The sequence below is a fragment of the Lissotriton vulgaris genome, chromosome 1_1 (assembly GCF_964263255.1).
Source record: "Lissotriton vulgaris chromosome 1_1, aLisVul1.2, whole genome shotgun sequence".
Classification (NCBI taxonomy): Eukaryota; Metazoa; Chordata; class Amphibia; order Caudata; family Salamandridae; genus Lissotriton; species Lissotriton vulgaris.
The window spans coordinates 1,986,104,215-1,986,125,487 of NC_141685.1; the positions used below are offsets into that span (position 1 = coordinate 1,986,104,215).

At 48.1% G+C, this 21,273-nt stretch overlaps 1 protein-coding gene across 1 annotated transcript in view; it reads left to right on the forward strand.

The window, feature by feature from the left end:
• The window catches only part of LOC147751482 (cadherin-related family member 4-like), an 866,423-nt gene that overhangs the window by 663,184 nt on the left and 181,966 nt on the right, over nucleotides 1–21,273 (forward strand). The window contains exon 19 of the mRNA XM_086938604.1: nucleotides 14,881–15,134. Coding sequence (XP_086794730.1) covers nucleotides 14,881–15,134 — 254 coding nt within the window. The remainder of the gene's footprint in view (nucleotides 1–14,880; nucleotides 15,135–21,273) is intronic.

The following is a 21,273-nucleotide window of genomic DNA, read 5'->3' on the forward strand; positions in this document are numbered from 1 at the left end:
AGCTACTCCTGATTAGGTGTGAAGTGGTCTGGACAGGTGGCAGGAGATCTGCTGCCTGCAGATGCCAGGACTAAAGGGGGCTGGGGAGCCAAATTGGTCTTCAAATGGAGAAGCACAGTTAGCACAGGAACCACCCCCACTCACTTCCTGCACCCCCAGTCAGATGGGAGCCCTTCAAATTTAATTAGGAGAGGGGCTGGAAGGGAAGTGTAAGGAAAGGTTAGCCACACCTGTGGGTTTGGGTAAGCCAGTTAAGAATGTATCCATTCTTGTTTTTATTGAGATGTTAATTTTGGGACAGAAATATGCTACACTTCTTAGGAAGTGGTCATCACAGAGGGTGGCACTCAAACCCAATTGGTTGGGGGTGCCTCCCCTCTTGCCAGCCCAGAAAATTTAATAAATATGGGAGAGCTGCACTGCACCTCAGATCAGTGCTTGGAAACATCTGGAGAAAAAGGACTGCTGTGCTGGATCCTTGGACTGCAGAAAGAGACAGCTGCACTCAGAAGGACTTCACCTGCTGCACTCTCAATGATTCACAAAAGAGGACTTTGCCTGTCCATTATTTTTTTTTTTTACAGATTTTATTTGTCATAGTTCACATATAATGCATAGCTCCGGAATCTTCTGCAAACATTAATGGAGCAACAATAGCATCTTAGACTTTTACAGAAAAACAAACTCCAGCCACCCCCACCCCTCCCCCCGTTTGCGCTGCTACTCCCACAGATTTGCAGTATAATATCTGAACGAAACATGTCAAGTCCATCAAAACACTCTGCTGTCTTCACCAATGATCCATCGGTCATATCGTCATGAGGGCGGCCCTCTCTGGCGGAGGGTCCAAGCTCAGCCCACAGTAGTCGGCCCACCTCTTCCAGATCTTAAAATGCTTACGGGGGCACCGCCTAGCCAGGAATATAGGTTGCTCAAGTCCCATGCAAAAGTCCATGCCATTCCTCCAGGCGGCCAATGGCGGAGCTTGAGGGGCCTTCCAAGCTTTGGCAATGTCTCTTTTAGCCAGTGTAAGGCCTAGCAATAGCAAAAGGTGCTTGTGCCTGTTACCCCCAATCACCTCCATCACATGCTAGAAGGCCAGTGTCGGAGTGCGCGAGAGCTCCTATGCCAATACTTCAGATAAGTACGTGAACACCCCATTCCAAAATCTATGCAGTGCCGAGCACCCCCAGACAGTGTGTAGAAGTGTACCCTCCTTTGTGCCACATCGGAGACAATCGGGAGCGCCAATCATGCCCGCCCTCCACAAGCGCTCTCGGGTAAAATAGGTGTGATATAAATATTTAAATTGTATCAGTCGCAGGCGAGTGGAAATTGCTGCCTCCATCGGGCTGGCCCAGGCCTCGATCCAGGCCTCCGCCCAGTCCTCTTCCTCTAAGTCCCCCTCATCCCTGTCTCATGCGGTCCTAAGTCTGTGTAAGTTGGAGGAACAGTGGTGGACCAATGGCTGCAAGATACGTGAGGCTTTCTTATCAGGTAATTCCCCCATGAACAATTTGGCCTCCAGCGGACTAAACTCTGGGAGATGTCCTAGGTCTGTCAAGTATGGCGTCAGTGCTTGTCGGAACTGTAGGTATTTAAAGAACTGGGAGCGAGGCATCCCAAATTCATCCTGTAAATTCTGAAAGGACTTCAGGGAGCAGCCCGACATCACATCCCCAGGGAGGAGATTCCAATCGCGTCCCATCCCCGGAAACCCTGCAGAGCGTCCATGCGGGGCAGATGACCATTACGCCAAAGAGGGGTCTCTCGTGTAAGCACGTTCCACCACCCCATTCTGCCTAGTGTTTGCCTCCAGACGTGAAATACCACCTGCGTGGTAGAGAGAAGGCACCTCCGAAACGAGGCGGAGTACAACAGCGTGTGCACGGACACGGAGCCCATTAGGCGTTGCTCGACCGCGTAGGCCAGATCGTCCCTATCGCCATACTATCATTCGTTAAGAACCAACAAGTTTGCTGCTTAATAGTCGGAGAGAACATCTGATGTGGCCAGCCCCCCCAGCATAGGAGGATAAAAAACACGTTCGCAGTGCCACACGCGCGGTCTCCCTTCCCACAGAAACCCACCCAGCGCCCAGTTGACCTGCTGAAACCAACGGGGCGGAATCTGGTGTGGATGATTTTGTAGTTGATACAATAGATGCGAGAGCACCATCATTTGAAAGATGGCCGCTCTGCCATAGCTCAGGACCAAACCTTCATGTCTTCGCGCGTGCAGTCCCACACTGGAGTGAGATTGTGATCCAGGGAGGCGGCCGCCTCCTCCGACAGATACACCACCAGGTACTTCACCCCTCCAGACGCCAAATGAATGCCCGACTCCCATGCTCCCACCTGCCGCTGACCACCCAGTATCCACAACGTCGACTTACCCGGATTCATATAGAGGCCAGAGGTTTCTCAAAAGATCTGCAGAATACGAAGCAGCCTCGGCCCGACCGATCCAGATCAGTGAGAAAGAACAAGACATCATCAGCATAGAGTGCTATTTTATCAGCGAGGCCCGGCGACCACCAAAAACCTTTGAGCTGGGCATCTATACACACCCACGCCACTAGGGGCTCCATGGCGAGCGCAAATAGGTAGGGGGAGAGGGAACAGCCCTGTTGGGTACCTTGCTAGACCCGAAAGGATCTAGAGACAGCGCCCCCCACTCGTACTGATGCCGTGAGATCAGTGTACAGCAACTGTAAGTAAGCCATGAAGCGCGGGCCTAGATTGAGACGTCGCAGCATGGTGAACAAATATACCCAGTTAAGGGAATCAAAAGCTCAGTCCATGTCCACCAAAAACAGCGCTGCCTTTTCCCCCAAGCTCCCCCGAGCAGACACTGTGACATCGGCACGCCTAATGTTATGTTGAGTCGCCCTCCGAGACATAAAACCCGCCTGATCTGGGGGGACCAAATCTGCTATGTGAGGCTTGAGCCTTTTAGCTAGGTCCTTAGCCAGGACCTTGGCCTCAGTATTGAGCAGTGAAATAGGGCGGTAGGACGTGTGGCTCCTCAGGGGTCTACCCGGCTTCTAAAAGACCACCACCTCTGTGTGTCGCCAATCTGGGGGGAGCCTGCCGCCCTCACACACCTCCTCCATGACCGGACGAAGGTGTGGATCCAGCTGTACATAGCACCGCCTGAAAAATTCACACGGAAAGCCATTGGGGCCCGGGGCATTACCGGGGTTCAGCTCGCCCAGAGCGGTGCCCAATTCATCATCAGACAGGGGCCTATCCATTTCCTCCCCTTGGTCATCCGAAGTTTACCGTGGGAGGAGATCATCTATAAACCGCTGGATGACATCGGCTGTCAGGCATACCCGAGGTGCGTATAGTATGCCGCAAAGCTCTACGCAATGGCTAGGGGTTCTAGTATGGGCACCCCTTCTGGGTCCAAGATCTGGGGCAGCGGCAGGGCATGGAGTGTGCCTTGACACAAGTGGTGCAGCATCTTGCAGGATTTGTCCCCCCACTGATACACCCGACTGCGAGTGGCCAACCAGGCCTGCCCTGCCTCCTCCATCAATACCGCTGTATACTGCTGCTGGGCCAGCACGAGCTGTCGTCTGGCAGGCCCTCCGCCCACCTCCCGACCCCTGCGTTCCAGCGCTTCCAGTTCCACCTCTCGTTGCACTAAGTCTCTCCGCTGCTCCATACTGGCCGCCACACACCAGGAAATGTCAACACCCTGCAATGTGGGCTTTAACGCTTCCCAGAGGGTAGTTGGGGAGACTATGGAGCCTACTTTGGAGACCAGGTAGTGATCAATTTCTTCAACCATATGTTCCCTTCATTCGTCCTGCAGCAGGAGCCATCCCAACATGCGCCACCGAAACGACTGCCTGGCCGGGCCTATGCTGAACGTGAGGGCCACCGGCGAGTGGTCAGACAGGGCTCTCGGCAGAATAGCCGCCGATAGTATCCTATGTGCCAGCCCCCTGGGAACGAAAATGTAGTCTAACCTGGAGAATGAGTCGTGCACAGTGGAAAAGTAGGGGTATTCCCTATGCAGTCGGATCGTAGTCTAGTCCCCAACGGGGGAACAAGAACCACCCCCTCCAACGGATCCCCAATTGACAAACCACAACTATAGGACTTCACTCCCACCCGCCCACTCCTACTGGGCCAGGCTCCCAGCCCTAATGAAACCGGCCCACCTAGACATGCTTAAGAACCATACATTTAGACCTGTGCAGGAGTCCCAGCCATCATTTCACTCCAGATTGCTGCTCCGGTGTCGGATCGTGCTGTCGAAGCGCGGAGCCAGAGCGCGAACTGCGTCCAGACCTCGATCTCCTGCGGCGTCGCTGCTGACTCCTGAGGCCCTTGCTGGCCATGCCACTCGATGAGGAGTTCGATTCTTCACCCTGTGGCGTGTTGACACGAATTTTCAACATTTCATCCGTCTATTTGAACACCTCCTCTGGGGAATCGAAAAACAGAGGACGGGACTTGAAAATCACTCTCAACCGCGCCGGGTAGAGCAGGGCATATTGAAGCTTGAGGCCTCGAAGGCGGGCCTTTGCCGTGAGAAAGTATTGTCGCTGCTGCTGCACCAAGCGTGTATAGTCCGGGAATATGAGGATGGTCGCATTGCCACACGTGAGAGAGGCCTTCACCCTCGCCTGTCGCAGGATATTGTCACGATCTGAGTCATTTATGAATTTGGCGATGATCGGCCGCGGGCGTGCCCCAGCAGGGGGCTTCTGCATCAGAGCTCTATAAGCCAGCTCCACTACAAAGCAGCGAGAGAGCACGTCCGGGGTTGCACTTGCCAGCCCTCCAACCACTGGGCAAGGAATCGGTCCAGGTTATCACCTTCGCAACCCTCCGGAAATCCCACAAAGCGTAGGTTGTTCCGCTGAGCCCGCCCTTCGGCGTCCTCGAGTCGCAAGGCCAGGCCCTTTTGTATTTTCTCCATGGCCACAACTTTCTTCTTAAGAACGGACACCTCGTCCTCCACCTCCGATATGCGGGTCTCCATGCCAGTGATGTGCTCACGGCATGACGTCCGACCCCACAGCCCTGATCTTGGCGTCCAGCATGTCCCTAGACTGGGTTATTGCCGCCAATAGCGGCGCATTGTCAGGCGCCTGGTTCTGCGACCCCTCGGCCCCGACCTCGTGGCTCGCCTCCGTGAATTTATCCAGGGTCCCTTGTTTTGTGTGACCTCCACCAGTGCGATCCCGCATCATGGTAGCAGGGTTGAGTCTTCCAGGTGATAGTACTCTCTACCCCAAGGGCCGTCACCACCAGCAATTCTGGAGTCAGGCCGAGCGACAGGCAGAACAGTCTCCGGACAAACCGAACTCTAATCGCCCCTAATCACAGGAGCGGACTCCTGGTCTCCACAGTGGCGGGCAATCAGAGAAGGCTATGACCCCAGCCGCAGGAGTCCCCTGCAAGAGGAACGCGGCAAACCAGCCCAGGGCGCAGCTTTGATTCACCTCCGCCCAGACACCGCACCACCGGCCCTCAGAGCTCCTCCGTTCTCAGCCGACCCCACCGAGGCCCGAGCCTCCCCACTGCAGCAAACAGCAGCCGCCCAGGAGGTTCACTGCAAGGGGGGGATCGCAGGTCACAGCGCCCCACCACCACCCACAGGCCTGGTCTGCTCACCACACTGCAAGACCGCCACAGAGTTCGGCGGGCCGATTCAGTTAGTCCGCCCGATCAGCCACATCCAACGGCAACCAGGGGGTCTCTGGCACCCCGCTACAGCCAAGGGGCACTCTCCTCTGGGCAAGGGTGCAGCCGGCCTCCTCCTCCAGCTCCTCCTCAGTATAGTTAATATGCCCCAAAATGGCGCCCGCTCCCGCCGGACCGCCTCAGGATATAGCGCTGCCCAGCTTTCTCGGGCACCGCTGTGCCCGCGCTCATGCTCCCGATGCAGCGTCTATCTGCGGCCCGCCGGGCTCCCGGGCTCAGTCAGTCCTGTGGGCGCTGGATCAACCGCACCCCTCCGTGTCGGCCTCAGTTCTCTGTGCACGCCCATTGCCGAGAGCGCTTCGCCGGGTCCGCACAGAAATCCAGGTACCGGCTTGTGCCTCGCTGGCTCCCTGCAGGCCGTTCTGCCTCGCAGGGTCGCAACTTGCCTCTCCAATGCCGGTATCTCGCCTCTGGCACCACCAGATGATCCTCCAGGACCAGGCAACCTCAGCAGGAGAGGCAGCGTCCTTCTGGATGCCTAGGGCCAGGATACAGATTGTTTGTCCGGAGCTCTCGCTCTACACGACCGCCATTGTTGCCGGTTAAGCCACGCACCCCTTGCCTGTCTTTAAAGATCAAGGAGTGGATTCCCTGATCCGCAACAGGAAGATAAGTATCGGAAGACGTTACCTAGATCAACTACCACAGGAAAAGCTCAGCTGCCCAGCTTTACGTAGAATTTACTTGGATTGACTAGGTGCATTGTGGGAATGGTACTCATAGACCGGTGTTGTGTACTCTTCAAGACCCTCAAAGGATACTTCTTAACTTTTAGACAACTTTTGGGAAAAAGCTCTGTAAGGTGACCGACCTCGATGACAAGAGTTAAGCCGGGGATGTTAAACAGCGACTTGGCCTGACCATGCAGTTTTGCCATGCTGAAAGCTCCGGGGCACTTCAACGACAAAGACAACAACCTCCAGGATTGACTGAGGCATTGCGCATCAGCAGGCTGCAATTGTCAAACTGAAATCCAGATTGACAAAGCCAATCGATCGATGTTGGGAGAAAATGCTAAAAAAAGGTAAAAACTTGACCAGCCCCAACCATGTCATGCACTCACCTGGTTCCAACTGTGGAGACAACACTGGAGCAGATGTTGGACCTCTTATCTCTCTAAGAGCTGCACAATATCAAGGGACCAAACTCCTTAGATCATGCATGGCCTCTGAGGGGAAGAGATTATGTGACAAAATAAGAAAAGAGAGACTTCAATCAATCAATCAATCAGTCTAATATTTGTAGAGCGCACTACTCACCTTTGAGGGTCTCTAGGCACTGGGGGTTAGGGAGCAGGTACTGATCGAACAGGTAGTTCTTTAGGAGTCCCCTGAAAGTTAGCAGGTCCGGGTGTGTCGCTGCTGGGTGGGGAGGGTGTTCCATTTCTTGGCAGCAAGGTGGGAAAAAGGTCTGCCAACGGAGGTTGTTCGGCGGATGCGTGGGACGGTGGCGAGTGCGAGGTCAGCTGAATGAAGCTGCAGTACAGGGTATAGAAGGTGAGTCGTTCGTTGAGGTATGCTGGTCTGGTGTTGTAGAATGCTTTGTGTTTGTGTGGGTGAGGATCTTGAAGGTAATCCTTAAGTTGAAAGGAAGCCAGTGCAGGTCTCTCAGGTGCGCGGTGATGTGGCTATGGCGAGGGTTTCCAAGGATGAGGCGTGCAAAGGCGTTTTGTATGCGTTGCAGTCTTTTCTTGAGTTTTGCCATGATTCCCCCCTAGACGGCGTTGCCGTAGTCCAGCCTGCTGCTGACGAGGGCTTGGGTGAACGTCCTCCTTGTTTCGGTGGGGATCCATCTGTAGATCTTGCAGTGCATGCGAAGGGTATTTAAGCAGGAGGAGGAGACAGCGTTGACTTGCTGGGTCATAGAGAGCGTTGAGTCCAGGATGAACCCTAGGTTGCGCGCATGCATGCATGGTGGGTGGGTGTCGGGGCAGCTCCCTACGTGGTCAGCCACCAGGAGTTGTCCCATGCAGGGGGGGTGTAGTCAAGAATGAGGACATCTGTTTTGTCAGAGTTAAGTTTCAGTCGGCTGGTCTTCATCCACTTTCCGATGGCCTTCATTCCCTCATGGAGGTTGGATTTGGTGGTGTTTGGTTCTTGGTGAGGGAGAGGATGAGCTGGGTGTTGTCTGTATACGATATGATGGTGAGGTTGTGTGCTCGGATAATGTTGGTGAGCGGTGCCAAGCAGATGTTGAAGAGGGTCGGGCTGAGGAATAATCCTTGCGGTACGCTGCAGGTGATCATGGTGGCTTTGAATCGGAAAGGGGAGAGGTGGTCTGGTGTGGTGGCAGATGATGTCGAAGGTGGCCGAGTGGTCCGGGAGGATGAAGGCCGCGGTGTTGCCGTTGTCCAGGACGGTCCTGATGTCATCTGTGGTGGCGATAAGGGTGGGTTCAATGCTGTGATTGCTGCGGAACCCGGATTGGGAGGGGTCCAGGATTTTGTTCTCCTCCAGGAAGTGGGTCAGTTGTCTGTTGGCGGTCTTCTCAATGACTTTCGCTGGGAACAGGAGCAGGGAGATGGGTCAGAAGTTTCTGAGTTCCTTTGGGTCCGCCTAGGGTTTCTTGAGTAGGGCGGTGAGCTCGACATGTTTCAAGCTCTCCGGGAAAGTGGCCGTCTTGAAGGAGCTGTTGATGATTTTCCGGAGATGAGGTGCGATGATGGAGCTCGCTTTGTTGAAGATGTGGTGCGGGCAGGGGTCGGACGGTGAGCTGGAGTGAATGGTGTTCATGATTTTGATGGTGTCTCCATCATTGACGTGGTTCCAGGAGAGCCGGGGGTTGATGTGTATGGTGGGTGTTGAGTCCTTGGTATTGGATGGGCTCAGTGGATGTGAATGTTCAATACTGCGTAACAGGATTTGTCACTACTGAGACCATCTGCATTTGTGAGTTAGATGTGCACTGGACCAGAATCTCTAGTTTCTGTGATGGTGCAATGCACTGGAAATAACAAAAGGAGGCAGTTACCATTATACATTAATAGGTCTCTTCATATGAAGATGATGTATTATCATTAGTGACATACACTTACAGGTTTCATCGGCAGCATAGCATGAGAGCAGAATAACCAAAATCCCAGATTGGAGTGGGTCACTTGATGTACAGTAAAAATAACATAAAAGGCTATACCTACCTCGTAGCCCCAATACCATTACCAAATAACCAGTCAGTTGGCAGTGAAGAAGGGTCAATCGTTTATTAAGCAAAATACTCTATAGAGGAGCCTCTCCAACCCTCATCCATCAGGTGCGCGGAGAAGACGGCTGGCTTACAGTCAAAACCAAACATACTTTCAGTTGAACTCATGAAGTCACCGTAAATGGAAAAACACCACTCGGCCCTTGGGCCCCAAAGAAGGACCATATAAGGCACACATGATTGGTTCAAAGCTTTACTATTTATTACTGGGAAGGTAAGGATGTGACTCCCTTTCGTCCTGGTGCCCGGGAGTGTAGGCACGGTGCCTCCAGGAATCCACTTATCGCACCCAAAGCCAGATGCGACCTTGAGTCCAGGACAGAGGGAAAACAGTTTACCTTCAGCTGCTCTCAGTAACTCAAGAGTTACATGTAATTACAGCTTGGCTTGGCAGTTCGGGCTGGACTGTTTCCATGAGCCACAGGGTCAGACTGATTTGAATATAGCCATGTCTGAATTGGGATGGCAGAGTGGGCTAAAGAACGGTGATGGATTAAACCCAGATCTTTTGACTGGGTGTGAGTGTTTGATTGGTTCAGATACTCCGTCCATTACCACCCGCTTTTGTACCGCTTTTGGCTGCCATAAGTGTGGCAGGGTATGCTCAGACATGAGTCCCTTGCTCACTTTGCCACTGGATTCAAGCAAGCCGGGCTGAAGACAGCTGGAATGCCAGAAACCGGTCCTCGGAAGCTTGTTTCTGGTCCAGGAAAGGCATGGCTTGGCAGTTCGGGCTGGACTGTTCCCATGAGGCACAGGGTCAGACTGATTTGCATATAGCCATGTCTGAACTGGGGTGGCAGAGTGGGCTAAAGAACGGTGATGGATTAAACCCGGATCTTTTGACTGGGTGTGAGTGTTTGATTGGTTCAGATGCTCCATCCATTACCACCCCCTTTTGTAACCACAGCTTATGTTCTAACACGGAGGAGAGAATATGGCGTCTGTATGGTTCTTGGCCTGCTTTATTAGTATGGAACATAGCGCTAAGAATAAACCTTTCCTACCGGCTAAAGCATATATGCAATATGTTGTGTACATATTAAGCAGAGTGGATATGTAGCTACATCAGGCTAACACAATATATATGTCCGATACTCCCCTTGTATGCAAATTCTATTTTTTATCCCTCACACTCCCAGGGGTTAAACTCAGAACACAGATTGGAGTTACTTGCACTACCAGCGATACACTCTGAACACAGGTTGGACTTAATTACAATCCAACGATAAACTTAGTACACAGGTTAAAGTTACTTGCACTCCCAAGGATACACTTGGTACACAGGCTGGAGTTACTTGCACTCCCAAGGATAAACTTGGTACAAAGGTTGAAGTTACTTGCACTCCCAAGGATACCCTCAGAATATAGGTTGGCGCACAAGGGTCGTATAGACTCTGAAGTGCTATCTTTTGGCACTACTGTACATCAGAAAAACACAGAGATAAAGTCTTTAATACTTGTGCAGTAACAGTCCTAGTGCCAAGGTTGCAGGAAGGGTCTGGACTATAAATACACAAATCACGCTGGAGTAAATCACAGAGAGAGCATGGAGGAAAAGTCTACAGTCTCCGAAGACGCTGAAACTCAGTCCTGCTTATTACTATAGGAGGATTAATATGCACTTACCTGAAATCAAGTACATAGCCTAGTTGTTCCACTTGACTGAAGTTCGAAAAAGATCTCGAGGCTTTGACTCATGGAGTCGTCGTGGGTCCGGAGTAACTGTGCAGGCGGGAGAGTGGATGAAGACATTAAGTGAGCGGCAGCCATGAGAACCACTGGTCGAAATGGATTTGAAGGAGACTGGAGTGCCTCTCGGTTCCGGTTGAATTCTTCAGGTGAGTGGGAAGTGTGCTGCTCGTTCCCCAGAAAGTTAGACCAAGCAACAACTCGGGTTGGGTGGGGTTTATATACCCTCTCAAAGGCTATACAGAGGTAGCTAGATCACATGTGGAACATGGCCATCGGAAAGGTTCCAGAACCTTGAAGAAAACATGTGTTAGCACACTTGCTTTATCCTAAGAGAAATGGCAAGTAGAACTTGGTGTTTGGAACCAAATATCAGAAAGCAAATGTATTGTTTCATTTGAATATGCATGATGGAAAATAACACCAAGACATCAGTAACAGCAGGAGCAAGGATTGCCATTGGCTCATGGGATTCTGGGTGGTAGCTTGCAGAGATTTAACGGAAAACTACACCAAGGTCCTAGTAACAGCAAGAGCAAATAGTCTATTGGTGCATGGGTTTCGGGGGAACACTTGCAGGGATTCAAGCGCAATGGAATTATGGATCTTGAGGAACATCAGTCATGGCACCATAGCGCGCCACAAAGCACAGCATGCAGGTGGCACATAAAGGGGTCTTGATAGAGTAGGGACAGGAGAAGCGTAACACCACTCAATGTATCTGACCTGTGCTCCATCAAGGTCAGCCTGAAAATCTGGGTTGGTCCCAGTCCAGGGTGACCAGATAGCCACAGTTGACACACTTCACTTTTTGGTGTTAGAAAGCACAATTTTGCAATAAAAATGTGAATATTCATATCTCCGGTTCCCTTCATGAAGTTTTGTCATTCGGGTGTCATTGGAAAGATAAACATATTCTCATTTTTTATAAATTGGTGTTGAGTTTTTATCGTGTTTTGTGTCTTATTTATTTATTGGTTTGCTGATATTAACCCCTTCGCTGCGGCGGCTATTCCGCCGCAGCGCTAAAGGGGCGGGGCGGCCGCGCGGCGGCCGCATGCTGGTGACAGAACCGCTCCGTCACCAGCCGCGGTTGAGCTATGCTGGTGACGGAGCGGTTCCGTCATGACCGCCCCGCTCTTTAGAACGCCCGCGCAGGCGCGAAATCAGCGCCGCGCAGGTGCGTCGGCTGGGCCATGACGGAACCGCTCCGTCATCAGCACAGCGCACCCGCAGCTGATGACGGAGCGGTTCCGTCATCAGCATGCAAAGGGTTAAATGCTTTACAAACCTGTCTCCTAAATCAAGCGTGACTGCTCATCAGCCAAGCTACCAAGGGTTGAGCAAGGATTCATTTATTGAGACTTGACTGGCCCTTATTTTTGGTTGTGGTGTTATTATTAGCTGCAGATACCTACCTACGCTTACTAACAAGCCACCTTCCAACACATGTCTGCTGCAGCCTTGTTCACTGAAGTATCCAAAAAATATACACAAAAGTGATGGATGGAATGCTTGAATTAATTTCATCCACATTATTTTGCTTACCATGCAACTTAGTTTTGATCCAGCCATATGCAAATCAGTCTTGACCCTGCTCCAATGGACAGAGTCCAGCACAAACTGCCAGGTCAGGTCATCCCTGACCTGGCAGTTTGCAAGCACCTTAGAACAGGTTTCACCCTAGTTAGAGCCCATCACCCAGGTATAGCTGGCTTCCAGTGACACAGTGTGCACAGAACCCACAACTGGGCGTGCTCAAACCACTTAGAGAGACACATTAAAGTATACAAAAAAGTGATGAATGGAATTCTTGAAATAATTTCAGCCACTGGTAATTACTCTGGGCCGCATCCCCATCCATTGTTATTTTCCACACAATACCACCTCGGTTTGGACTCATAGATATGCAAACCAGTCTTGACCCTGATTTAATAGGAATACTCCAGCCGAAACTGCCAGGCCAGGTACTCTGTAAACTGTAACACAAGCAACACAGGACTGGCTTCACCCTAGTTAGAACTCATCAGCCAGGTAGCGCCTGGTTCCTGGATTGCTTGGGTCCCAGTTCAGGCAGGACCTGGCTTGACAGTTTGGTCTACTGTTCCTATTGCAACAGGTTCAAGACTGATTTGCATCTAGCTGGATCCACAAAGAGGTGGCAAGGTTGCAAAATAATGATTGACTCGGCTGGGGCCCGAGTAATTACCAGTGGCTGAGATTAATTTGAGCATAGTGTGCAGCCTTGTTCACAGCAGTCCATTGTCACCTTGGAAGGACTGAAGTCATATTTTTAAAGCACTCATGCGGGTGTGGTAACTGAACAGTGCAACCCACAAGTGGTATTTAACTTTATGCCAGTGGTGCTATCACCACACCTTTGCATTATGGCCTTAACTAAAATGTATTCAGCTCAGTCTTTCACCATCTTTCAGGGTCACCATATATGTTCTGGGAGGCTGAAAAACGCGTTCCTAGTTCCCAAAGTCAAAACATGGCAGAAACTCCACAATCACAAAATTAAACTTTTATTGAGATCTTGCTAAAAAAGAAATGTCCTTCACTGACAAAAAATAAGCTACCTCAGCCCAACCTTTCTGTTATCTAAAATCCTTGTCATGTTGCTGATAACTGTCCTGCAATAGGACCACTGATCGATATTTGTTTTTCAAGTAACACATCAATGGGCACCTGTTGGACTTGGCACTCTCTGCAGTTTCATTCCCAAACTTCCTACCTTCACATCTTGTTTCTGAACCTGTTTTTGTTGGTTTTGAACTGTGTGCACTTTACCACTGCTAACCCATGCTAAAGTGTTGTCCTCACTCACTTAAACATAGCAAAGTTGGCTTACAGTCAATTGGCATATTTAATTTACGTATAAGTACCTAATAGAGTGGCACTGGATATACTCAGGACCTGTTCATTTAATGCTTCTAGTGGGCCTGGAGCACTGACTGTGCCATCCACTTAACTAGCCTGTTAAGCTTGTATCAGGCCTGATATTGCAGACTGTCTGTGTGGTTGTAAATTGCCACTTCGACGTGGCAAACTAAACCTGTTGCCAGTTTTAACCTATCCTTTCCAATCCACATATGTCATTCCTAGCGTAGGCCTCAAAAAAGTCTATAGTGCGAAAGTCATTTTTGGTATCTGAGGAACTGTAATTTAAAACCCTCTTTAATGGCAAAGGTATGTTATGTTATGTTATGTTATTTTGAATTTATGAGTCGCACAGCTACCCCAAGGGGTTTCCCGTCACCAGCAGGTAAGGGTGAAAAAGAGTGAGTGGGAATAAATACTGGCCAATTGGTGCCATGAGGTGCAGCAGTTGACTGTATACAACAGTTCAACAAAAAGCAACAGCTCTCAAAAACCTTTGAAAACTAAAAGTTTGATTTGAAAGCTGAAATGACAAGCTGTGACAGGGAAATTCGCAGGACAGGAAAGCTCTTGATTAATAGCAGGCGTGAGTAGAAACCCTAATTGGCTGAACTATTACAAATACAGAATTAATCTGTAGGCACATAACTTTGCATACCGCTTCTTAATGCTCCAGCACCTCCCGTGATGTGCCCTGCTGCTTCTCCATATCAGTATAAGTAGAGCTTTACTAGAAAGTGTATGCTTTTAGCCAAGATACGAGAAAGCACCACTCAACCACCCCAAACGTCTATGGGTCTGCTATATGTTTGCATGGCGGCTCCAGCTGCCCCTCTTGGGGTGTTGGAACTGTAAAGAGCATTTTACCTCTACTCTGGAAACATGAGAATGCTCTTATTTTTCCTTATCACCTTCTTATTATTACCTTTTCCCCTCTACTATGGCCCTCATTAAAAGCCAATATATCTTCTAACAGAGATCTTCATGTTGTTCCCACTTATGTGATAATTCCAAGAGGGCAGGTACTTTGGAAATAAGAAGATTTTTGTAATGACTGTCTTTGTATCAAGTAGATTTAGCAGTTGAGCTTTACAACACAATACCGCCGCAAGCCGCAACACAGTTTCATCTGAGGATGGCGAGTCCTTGTCTGAGTCTGTCTACAGGACATAGTTTTTTACTTTTCATTCATTTTGTTGCAATGTGATGCAGTGAATCTCAGTATGCTGCAAGGGTACTGTCTCCTGTGATCAGGCAAATATACAAATTTGGAAGGTCAAGGATTCTCCAAAATATATTATTCTTCACATGTAGTTCACTGAGAGCTTATAAATGATATTTGGAAAATTGCTCTTCATCACTATTAATAATTTTCCAGGGAATGGCATCCATCGGTTTATGCTGCTGCGAACAGACAATGACCCCCCTTTGTTGGCAACAAGACAAAATTTCCAGTACAATGATTTTGAGGGAATTCAAGATCCCACAGTGTTCCAGCTCCTGATAGAAGTAACTGATGAGCAGGGAGGAAATACAGCTTCACAGCTGACCACTACAGCAACCGTCATAGTACATGTAACTCCCTGGACAACAACAGTGCCAACTAAACCCTCTGCAACAGCTATAACCCCGGTAAGTGCCTAAGGGAGGTATGCTTTCAATGAGTTGTTATGAGAGCTAATATTGCAATTATTTTTTACAGTAAATAGACAAATAAAACCTATGTAGCCCCCCGCAGCGGGCGGTAGTGGGAGTACCTGCCGAGCGGTGACATGGGAAGGGGGAGGGTCTGGGTGAGGGGTAGTAATGTATGGATTATGGACCTTAACAGGTAAGTAAACATATAAATAAATTAAACAAATTTCGTTGCGTGCACTATATCACCAAATGCGATGCAGTGTGCGCAACACATTTTATTTATTTATATGTTTACTTACCTGTTAAGGTCCATAATCCATACATTATTACCCCCCACCCTGCCCCTTCCCCTCCCCACATCACCGCCCGGCAGGTAATCCCACTACCGGCCGCGGCTGGTAGCCCCTAAATACTTGATTGCCACTGCTGTTCAATGCCCTAAACTCCTGCAGCTGGATGGTGGTAATGTCCTACTCCATGGCCTCTCAGAATCCACACTGGCAACCCCTTAAGTGCATCCTACATGCTGCAGCACATCTCATCCAAGGCCTGAAGAAGTATGGTCACATCATCCCCCACCCTGAAGGAACTCCGTTGACTCCCCTTGCCAGCCCGCACCATCTTCAAAACCATTAGCATCACCACACATTAATTGTGCACAATTCAGCCTCCTCTCCTATCTATCATGGACCAAAGGGTTGCCTTTGTCCATGTACAGGGCTCTGCTGCCTTTTGCTCGAGCTATAGAAATACTATCCACATACGTGCCTACATACATTCTCCCCAAGTTTGACTAACATTGGCGATACTAATAAAGGGGTTATATCCTGTATCTCAATATCTGCATGGATGTTTGACCTTATCAAAATGGAAAAAGGTAAATTCAGAATTGTTTGCTGTTCATGTACCTACAAGCATAAAAAACCTTCAGCCAGTATGTTCTACAAAATGTCAATCAGTGACAATAGCAACATATTTACAGGTTTGTGAAATCATCTGACGCACTAGCAATCAGAATGGAGCCAAGCAATCCTTTTATAAGAAATTCAACAAATCGTAGTTGTATGTACACATGAGCTCTGCTATATACTAAACAGAGTTTGATATGATCTAATATATGTTCCCAGCACAGCAGAAGCATTGGCCGCACTAAATGTGGCGACACACTAAGCACATTGCTCATGACCTACCACAGTGACATGTATACTTTGGTTATTTGATGCAGCTTCACAGGTTAGGGAAAAGATCAATAGTTTCAGTTGACTTTTGAGACCATCACTAAACTGAGTGTTAGATTCCTTCGATGGAAAAATGATTTTTGCTTTGTAGCCTGAATATTTTTTCTGGGTTTGAAAGATTAAGCAGAAGCTAGATTAACAAAGGATTCGTGTTAGTCTACAACAAACCATGAACAAAATCAATAATTAGTAAGTAAGCCTCTAAGCTCAAGGCTTAATATTATTGAAGTTGTGCTCTACATAGAATATCATAATCGAAATATTTAGAGATACACTGTTTTGCTCATGAGTCCATTAAAGTGGCATAGTCTTGAAGCCATCAGTATGGCAAGTTTGATTAATTCAGCCTCTGGTCACCAATGTGTAGGTATAGAGTAATAGTTAGGTCAGAATTTCTATGGGAAAGGCATGTTTCAGTTGTTTATTAACGTTGGTGCAGTTTAACAAATCTACGCAAAACTTATCAAAACAAAATGTTCATCCACTTTTGCTGCTTCTTGGAAATGTTTACACTGATCCATAAAGCAGAAGAAAAAAAAGGGGGGGGTGGTCACAAAAGTGCGATTTCCCACTGTGATTTCCAGAGGAAAGTTTAGTCTCAGCTACAAGAAAAATGGCAGACAGAATGACACCAAGTTTGGCACAAAGTTAGAAGGCTACTCACACAGATTTTTTTTGATTTGGTAGTGTTTAAAGAGAGTTCAGTGAGGCATGAAGATGTACACCCTCTGAAAAAAGTTAGAGATATCTGGATGGTTACTGCTACACGAGTGCAGTGGAACTAAAACATTAAAAAAAAAGTGCTTGTGAATGGCCTTTGGAGCTTTTTCTTCATTTGGGCATTAAGGTACTGTGGTACTGGTACCTCAGTACTAAAATGATCTCTTTCGCTGGCCACAACAGCTGAGAAAATGTTGCGGCCTCCATTACAGGGCTCAGAGGTTTGTCCCCTTAGTCTTGGAAAAAAAGTAGACAGAGGACATAAGGGAGCAGGGCCAGCATACCTTGACCCCAGGGGCCATGTGGGAGGATCCCAATGGGACCATACCTTAAGTTAAATAAAAAAAATGTAATATTATGTATGGTCATGGGCACCATAGTTCCAGCTTCTGAACACACTGTACTCAGAAAAGCCAGTGTTGTTAACAAGGTACCAACAAACAAACAAGTTAGAGAGCTGTTATGCAGTCTATAGCCATGGGCAGATGGGGATCAGGGCAATCCCACAGCTGTGCATGGCCTGAAGGCTGTGTGCACTGCCTGTGGGGGAGGCAGGCTTGCTGTCCATGGGGGATGGGCGCGGGATCTTGCCCTGCTGCCAACATCCGCTTCGTTTGGCCAAAGGCTGTGCACATCAGGCATTTGGCTGCCTGCAGAGGATTGGATAAAGGGCACTCCACTGCACCTGGCTGAAGACAAATCTTTCCAAACTGAAAAGGAAGGTTTTCTCCCAATCGGAGACAGTAGCCAGAAGTATATAGTCCTGAATAGACAAGAGTGGGCTCTTGCAAAATACGTACTGACAAAAAAACAAATGTGAAATATGGCAGGCATTTTGCTGCCTAAACAGGTATTTGGTGTCATCAACATCCTTTTTACTTTGACAGCTTAGAGATTTATTTATTTATTTATTTTATTTAATGCTTATTTTATACAGTGCGAACATTACCCGAAGGTGTCAGAGCGCTTTACATAAGAACCAGTTGAGATACATAAGGATTTAGGATTACAAAAAAGATACAAACAGAAAAAATTGCAAATGTACAAGTTGTAAAGTCACACAAGGAAGAGATAGAAAAAGAAAAAATTGCAAATGTACAAGTTGTAGAGTCACACAAGGAAGAGATACAAACAGAAAAAATGTGCAAACGTACAAGTTGTAAAGTCACTCAAGGAAGAGATACAAATGGATAAACTCTAAGAGTCACATGGGAATGGTAGAGAGTATAAAGGTCTACTAGTGGTTAGAGTTATCTCTATATACATATATATACAAATAGTAGATTTTCTCAGGTCAAGACCCAAAAAACCAGGGGAGCAGAGTTCCATTAAGTGGGGTTGGAGAAGGGATGCAGTCACAGCACCAGGGGAGGGCAGTGGAATGTCTGCTGTTCCGCAAGATGGTGGAACAAGGACAAGAGCGACAACAGGAGATGGTCCCAAAATGGCGGGGCGCACACGTGTTTCCGGTCCAAAAGTTACAAGGGCCAAGTCCAAAGAAAACTAGGGAGTCGAACCAACGGGGAAAGAACAAGAAGGGAAAAGGAGCCAGACAGACAAAAGAGGGGCAGGTGGTCTCCGAAGCATAGCCGTACGGTCCATGTACACAGGTCCCGGGCAGTGGTGGCAACAGTGTCCAATCCATTTTGCCAGGTTGGAGGGAGATTGACACAGGCTCCAGGGCAGCAGTCTAGAGAACGGGACGCCGCAGAGTCCGAGCCAGAGGGGGCGCCTCACTGGCAGGGATGGAAACAGACAGGCTCAGCAAATCCCGGAAAGAAGCGCCGCAGTTTCCACCCCCGCCGAAGCCTCCAGCGAGGCAGGCGGGCCAGCAGTAGCGCGGCCATAGAATCAGGAGGGTCAGGAGGAGAGAGACCCAGCCCGGCTCATCCGCAGCCATCCAGAGAAAGCACAGAGGCATCAGCAAATTGCGACAGGACCCGCCGAACGCCCGTCACCAGGGAACCCAGAAAGAGGCTGGGAGGAGGAAGACAGGCATCGGAGAAGAGATGAGAGGGGAATTGACAATGGACACCTCTCCAGGCAGAGGCAATTTCATAACGCTGTTGACTAACCTAGCTCTATTATATTCCAAATACAATTTACTAATAGTTGTCTTTAGTTTATGAAAGAAGAATTTCACTAGTAACATGATAGAATGAAATAAGAACAATAGCTCCAATCGGCCCAACTAAGACTGTTAGGAAGATGATGCCAGTAACTCATCGATGTAACAAAATCCCTTCAAAGCATTTCATTTGACCTCACTAATTAGCCTTACTTCTAAATATGTGATTTTCTGAGTGTTATTTTATGTTATGTTATGTTATATTTTAATACTTTTGCGCACGGCTACTCAGTAAGAGTGTCCCGGCGCTTTATATAGGCAGCTCAGTGTGAAAAACATAACACCATAAGACAAAGACAGATAAGGGAAAGAAAGACGTCCTAAAGGTTAAAAAGCCAGGTCCTGAGGCTCTTCCTAAACAAAAACAGATTAGGAGTGCGCCGCAAGGCCAGAGGTAAGGTGTTCCACAACTGAGGGGCCCTAAAACCAAAGGAGCGACCCCCGGTACGGGCCTTCCTCACTCGGGGAACCACGGCCAAGAACAGAGATTCCGACCGAAGAGATCGAACCGGGTGATAAAAGACGAGCCTGCGCTGTAAGTACCTTGCTCCCGAGCCAGAAAGTGCTTTGTGAGCCAGGGTCAAAGCTTTAAACATAATCCGCTTCCGGATGGGCAGCCAGTGAAGCGACTGCACCAACCCGGATACTCTAGCTCGCCTATGGATTCCGAAGATGGCGCTAGCGTTGGCGATATTTAAGTGATACTCTCATATTCTGCCAAGGGTTTCGGCCTCATGATCACTGGCGCATAAAGCCTCTTTAGCTGATAAAGTATAAATAACATTGTTCCCATAATCTTTGCCCCAATACCCACTAGTTCAATAGATATTATGTTTTTATTCCACATAATTCAATGTTAACAAGGCACACCAAATATAGGAGCAATAAGTGAGAGACAGAGCACCCCTGACGTGTCTTTCTGGAGATCTGATCAGGGGCTGAAGCCAAATCCGTCATCATAATCCATCCCTCTGCATCTAGTGGCTGCATCCAAAATGAACTCAGTGCATACTTTAATAACAAGCATTGAAAATTCAATAGGTCTCGTCTTTGATTAAGTTAAAGCCATTTGCTTTGCTAATTGGTATTGTATAGCAAAGCAAATGGCTTTAACTTAATAAAAGGCGAGACCTATTGCATTTTCAATGCTTGTTAAATGTCAGCCATGTTCCTTGTCTTAATAAGTGTTTCGTGGTCTTTGTATAATATAAGGAAATCGGAAGCCCTGATACTTTTCCGTGTGGGTAAGTGTAGAAGAACCTGTACAATTGAAAGATGTGTACTTTTCATGACGTGTTTTTCAGCTTCAAGTGAACTACTTATGCTTGCATAGTCAGGAGCTAGTGTAACTAATGTCAACATAACACTTCACCCTTCAACTACACAACAGTATACTCCATATGTTACAAAACACAATGTGCACATCCATAACACACCATACCACTCGCCTCAAATCAACACCACTATCATACACAGCACTCCATAACACTACACTCTGCTCACATTTACAAAAGTACACTTTACCCCACTTTGCAACAAATAGTTATAAACATAACACATAGCAAATACACAAATATACAACAAAAGAAAAACATATAGGCAAAGCTATCCTCACAGGTTCCACGCCACATGATTCGAGTCAACACATTTCCAATCAACACCACATAATTCGACACAAACCACATAATTCAAATCAACAACACAATTATACAACACAAACATCCAATACACAACACAAAATTCCACATCATGCTACAAAATTCAACAGTACACCACATAATTAAATTCCACTACATACCACTCCACAACACAAAATACCATTCCACATAATTACACTCCATAACACACAATGCCACTCCACATAATTCCAATGCACTCAATACCACATATTTACTATCCACATAATTCCACTGCACATCATGCCACCCCATAACACAGTGAAAAAAGACATTGTCATTTAGAACGTCAATAGCTCTAACTCAAGCAAATGCGAGACCTGTTGCATTTCCAATGCTTGTTTTTCTTGTAGGCAATTAGGTGTTAAACA